General features: G+C 50.7%; 1 protein-coding gene across 1 annotated transcript; it reads right to left on the reverse strand.

Moving 5' to 3' along the window:
• Positions 1–1643: 1643 nt before the first annotated feature.
• On the reverse strand, positions 1644–4126 carry LOC123065698 (protein NRT1/ PTR FAMILY 1.2). The gene is made up of 3 exons (XM_044488934.1): positions 3742–4126; positions 3413–3630; positions 1644–3327 (listed from the first exon to the last, which is right to left on the reverse strand). The coding sequence occupies exons 1-3, from the start codon at positions 3833–3835 to the stop codon at positions 1873–1875; spliced, it is 1767 nt and encodes a 588-aa protein (XP_044344869.1). The 5' UTR covers positions 3836–4126; the 3' UTR covers positions 1644–1872.
• Positions 4127–5856: the final 1730 nt, after the last annotated feature.

Here is a 5856-nt window from a genome sequence, read left to right on the forward strand (position 1 = left end):
TCTTTCTTCCAAATATCCTACAACTGGGACTTTTTTCTCTCATCCCGACAATATCCTCAGAAGATACCAAGTGTTGCTCTTAGAAAACATCCAAGATATCAAATTCCTGGAGTAAAACTTTTTCTTTCCTTTTCTTCATATCAACTTCCAAATTAATATTCCACCCTTTAACTTTGTTTTGAATGTTACCCTTTAACTTTCTATCCAAATAATTTAAGTTTAAATTGCCAAGTCTCAATTGCAGAAGAAAAGGGGAAAAGAGTGGACAACTTTTTATGAACCAAGGGAACAAAATCAGGGTGCCATAGCCACCATTTTTCAAATATGAAAGGCTTGTCAACACATCTTCTACTAACATCAATATCAAGGAGGAGGGGGCATGATCACTTCTCACCCTAGGTACATAGGGTGGTTAGACGAAAATGGCTATCCCAATCAGTGGAGGAGAAAACTCTATCAATTGTTGCAAAGAAGAGATTTTCTCGATTATTACTCCAGGTATAAACCCTATTAGCCAGTTTACTTTCCATGAGGGCACATTTATTAATCCAGTTATTGAATAAAAAAGGACCAAGAATTATTAACCACTCCAGAGGATTTGTCCTTAGCTTCTCTAACTAATTAAAGTCGCCACCAAACATTAGAGGATAGGATAACCCACTCATAGTGTCATGAAATTCAACAATAAAATCAAATTTACCTAGCTACAACATAAGTTGTGTCATGAACTACAATAAGATGCCAGCAAAACCCATCAGATCTGTTTTAACCGTAAGAATCATGTAGTATTTTGTAAAAATTGAACCAAACTCAGAAGTATTTTCATTAATGCCTACAAGGAGGTCGCCAACAGGACCAACAACAAATAAAATATGCCAAGAATAACTGATAGAACCAGATAAGGCATCGAGAAAAGAATCTTTAGTCTCTTGGAACCCAACAAAGTCAGGTTTGAACTTACTAACCAGGTCATACCTCTAATGTTCCAAAAAAGCACCAATTATGACATCGGGTGGGATAGGCTACAAAGCCTAGATTTGAGAGCAATATCTACATCAGCTACAGAACCAACAGTACCCCCTGTTTGTAGTTAGTAGATATAACAATTTTAAGAGTACAAACTCCAACATTAGTATATAAAGCATCAACTAATTCTTCTGGTAAGAAACTCTTAGGGTTTTGAGAAGCAAAATTTAAATATTGTTCAGTCTCACTCCTAATCATGTCTCTAATAATAGAGGATTTTCTCAGCATCATTGCAACCAATTTTTAAGAGAGAAAGGCGCGTGCGAGGTAAAAGCACAACGCACCGCCCGGGGAATGCCTTGCCTAGCATTTCTGCTGTTCTTGCTTGGTCTCTTCGCCCTCCCCCCCTCCTAAGCCGCCAACGCCATCACCATTGATGCTCGCTACTGTTCCTCTACTTTGACTACATCCTCGAGCTCTCTGCATTGCTATTGATGATAACAATGAAGCTGCCAATAAGCAGTCCAGGCAAAACGCGGCCGCCGCCACCGCGACTTTGTCCTGGCCTAGTGGAAGATATGATATGTTCATGTCCTATTTAGTTCTTACATGTTTACATATCAATATAAGATTAATATTGTTTTTGGCATCATCATTAGTTATTTAAGGATTAAATCAATCAAAAATTGCTAATTTACTGAACACAAAGGATAATGCAACTAGAAACATGTAACATGACCGAATGATGAATGATGATATAGACCGGGTGTATCCGTTGTTTCTACACTAACGTAGCACATCAATATCACAATTCACAATTCAGCAATTCGCAAGAGAGAAAGGCGCGCGCAAGGTCAAACGAGCACAACAGCACACTGCGTCACTGCCCGGCGAATGCCTTGCCTATCATTTGTGCTGTTCTTGTTTGGTCTCTTCCTCCTCCGCCTCCTCAGCCGCCAACGCCATAATTCTGATCTGCCCTTCCTCGCCGTACGCCCAGCTGCACCAGATGAAGTACACCAAGTTGGCCACGGACAGCGCCGCGAGAACCAGATAGTAGTAGTCGTAGCGGCCCCTGTTGAGGTTGCTGGACAACCAGCTGTCGCGCCCGTCCCTCCCGGTGGCGCTGTTCATGATCCCCACGATGGCGCTCCCCAGCACGGCGCCGAAGCCCACGCCGAGGGCGAGCAGCGACACCCCGATGCTGGACATGGTCTTGGGGAACTCGGAGTAGTAGAACTCGATCTGCCCGATCAGGTTCAACGCGTCGGCGAGCCCGATGAGGCAGTGCTGCGGCACAAGCCGCATCGCCGACATGTGTACCACCGCATGCTTTTGGTCCTGGAAGCCCTCCGCGATGGCCGCGCCGCGGCGGAGGGCCTCGGTTCGCGCGGCCACAGCCATGGCCACGGCGAAGACCGCCAGCCCGGCTCCCATGCGCTGTCGCAGGCTGAGCCCGCGCGCGTGGCCGGTGAGCCGCGAGAGGGGCCGCACAAGCACGCGGTCGTACAAGGCCACCCAGACGGTGAGCGTGATGATGCCGAAGACGCTGTAGGATGCGGCGGGGACCTCCACCTTGCCCATCTGCCGATCCATCGTACCTGCTTGCAGCACGGGGAACATCACCTGGGCGACGATCACGCCCGGTATGATCCCCGTGGACCATATCGGCAGCACGCGGATGACGGCCTTGGCGTCCTCCACCTGCTGCACCGTGCACAGCCGCCACGGGTCACACGCCGACCCGTCGCTGTTGAGCTCCTTGCTCGGGTTCCTGAGCACGCACGCCCGGTTCATAGACACCATCTTCTTGGTGGGAACTCTGGGCCTGGAGCCAGCTTTGTTGTGAAAGCACGACGCTTCGGCCGTGTCCGGCGGCAACAGCTCGCGCCGGTTCTTGTAGCTGGCGACGAGCACCTGCACGATGCCCACCAGCACGCTCCTGTCGGCCTCCGCCTTGAGGTACAAAGGCGAGCCGGCCAGGAAGAGCATGAGAGCGGCGAGCATGAGCACGACGGGCACGGAGAAGCCGACGACCCACCCCATGTGGTCCTGTATGTAGACGATGACGAGGACGGCAACGACGAGGGAGAGCCCCAGCACGGTGTAGTACCAGTTGAAGAAGGTCTGCAGCCTCCTCACGTTCTTGGTGCTGTTGTCCCGCTTGTCCAGCTGGTCCGCTCCGAACGCCAGCGCGCACGGCCGGATGCCGCCCGCCCCGAGCGACATGAGCATGAACGACGTGAACAGTAGCGGCAGCTGGCACGGCAGCATCGTGCACGCGCTCGGGTTGGCCGGGTCGCACCCCAGAGTCTTCTTGTACACCGGCAGGATCGCAGTCACCAATAGCAGGCACATCCCCTACAATTAACGTACGCCAACAAGATCAATTAGGCTGAAAGATCGGTGCAAGAGGAACGGGCGGGGTGCACTGTGATCTGCTTACCGAGAGGCTGACGACGCATCCCACGGCGATGACCGGGAACCGGCCGAAGAAAACGTCCGACAACACGCCGCCGCCGATGGGCAGGAAGTTGGTGAGGGCGGACCAAAGGTAGAGCACCATGGCGCTGGCGGCCGGCGTCATGTTGTACCGCTTGGTGAGGTATACGACCATGTTCGCTTGCAGCCCGTACGTCGCCACCTTCTCGAAGATCTCGTTCGCTGAGATTCCAGTCCAGCAGAGGGTGTCATCTCATGAGCGTGTTAATTTGTACGTACAGCAAAAGGGAAATCGGCTAACTAAGGTGCATGATCGATGCAAGGCTTGCTTACAGATGATGAACGGTATGGTTCTGAGGCCGCCCTTCCTCCTCGCCGCAGGGACAGGGACACGAACGGCGGCTTCCTCCATGGCCGAGACTTCCATGCTCTCTGCCTGGCTAGCTAGCTAGTGCTCCTGCAATCCAACTGCAACGGCGGAGAGAGCAAGATATATAGAGTTATAGACACAGATACTTTGTAGACGCAACAAGAAGAGCCCGGGAGATGCTTTGTATAGGCAACAAGAAGAGGCCGAGCGAGGCGATTTATATGGGCAGCTGACCGGAGATGACGTCAACGCTCACCGTAGATAAACAAGAAAAGGGATTAGAAAAAGAGAAGAAGTAGAAGAAGCTGAGCAGCTCCTGGGCACGAGGGACAGAGACAAGTGTTGTAGCTCAGCACTCCGTACGCCAGTCTAGTAGTGTGCGGGCTAGCTGTGAACCATCGCTAACTGCCTAGGTTCCGGCGGAGATTGGGAACGGCAGGCCCTGCCTTTGATCCCCGGACGATCTATCTGACGGGGCTTTTGAGAGAAGCTTTGGGGCATGCCGGACACGTCGCTTCGGCTGGGATGTGCATGCGTATCCATGTCGTTGAAATGCAGGTACTCCTACGTCAACGTATCCTCCTCCCTCGCCAACCATGAGATGAGAGGATTTGGTTGCGCAATTACATCGTCAAACTTGTAGCATTGCACTATAGCAATGTGAGATTGATGTCGACGGACTCGAGGATCTACGTTTTCAAGATTTCTCGTAGCTGGGGTCGCCCGCTTAGCAAGCCCCGCACGGTCATTTTCAGACACTGTCCCGGCGTGGACTCTTTCTGACGGCATAACATTTTTCTTCACACACATACTGACTTCAAAAAAAAAATCTTAGGCAACTTTTGAAAATAATAGCTTTTAGATGATTTTTTATAGCTATTGAATCAACTATTAAAAGAGAGTTTTTTTTAACGCAGTACAGACGTAAGCGAGAGTTGGTAAGAGCATCTCCAACAGGCACCCAACACGCGGCGTGCTAAAATCTGGTTTGCAGCGCAAGCAACGCTAGGTTTGGCGCGTCGCGGAGCGCTTGCTCCAGCAGAAGCGCTAAAATGCGGCGCGCGCTGCTTCAGCAGCGCGCTAAAATACAGCGCGCGCGAGCAGCCGGCGCACACATTTGTTCATTTTGGGCACAAATTTCATACTTCAATACAAAACACATGGCATATATTGAATCACAAACATCATTCCAACCAAGTTCGTGCCCAAAAGTTCATGCCCACAAGTTCAAATTCATGCCCACAACATAATTAAACCAAGTTCAACATGCAAACCAAGTTTATGACACAAACGAAAGACCGCGAAGTGATCGTGCCGAGCGGTCAATTCCACTCACGTTGCGAAGATCAAAGTGTTCTTTCATCTGGAGCCAATAAGCATCTCTACTTTGATCACCTCCAATGGATGGATCCCTAGACACTTGCAACCAAGTATTGCATATTAAGATGTCCTCGGCGTTGGAGTAATTGCCCACTCTTCCTTTCGGTGCGTCGACAATGCCCTAATCATCCTCGTCCACCTCGAACTCATGGTCTTCAAAATGCATGTCATTGGTTTGAGACCAATGCGAATTGTTCGAGCCAACACCCATACACTAGTAGAAAACAGGGCTTTGGTTCGGGCCTGGCCAGCCCATTAGTCCCGGTTCTTCACGAACTGGGACCCATGGGGGGCATTAGACCCGGTTCATAAGCCCAGGGGGCGGCCGGGGCCTCGTGGGCATTGGTCCCGGTTCGTCTGGACCCATCTGTCCCGGTTCCTGGCACGAACCGGGACCAATGGTCCTCGCTCCTGGCCCACAACCATTGGTCCTGGTTCTTGGCTTGAACCAGGACAGAATGCCGGCATTTAGTCCCGGTTTCTACCACGAACTGAGACAAATGAGTTGCCTATATATACCCCATCGCCGCAGCAAAGCACTCCACAATGCTCTATTTTTTCTGGCCGGCGAGGGGAGGGCATTTGGGTGCTCTAGCTCACCTCCTATGCACATGAGGTGTTCGATGAAATGTCCGAGCCACGCTAGTTAATCTTTCTTCTCTCGAAACTCGACCTCCGAGCTCCATTTTCCCCGAGAT

The sequence above is a fragment of the Triticum aestivum genome, chromosome 3B, assembly GCF_018294505.1.
Source record: "Triticum aestivum cultivar Chinese Spring chromosome 3B, IWGSC CS RefSeq v2.1, whole genome shotgun sequence".
Classification (NCBI taxonomy): Eukaryota; Viridiplantae; Streptophyta; class Magnoliopsida; order Poales; family Poaceae; genus Triticum; species Triticum aestivum.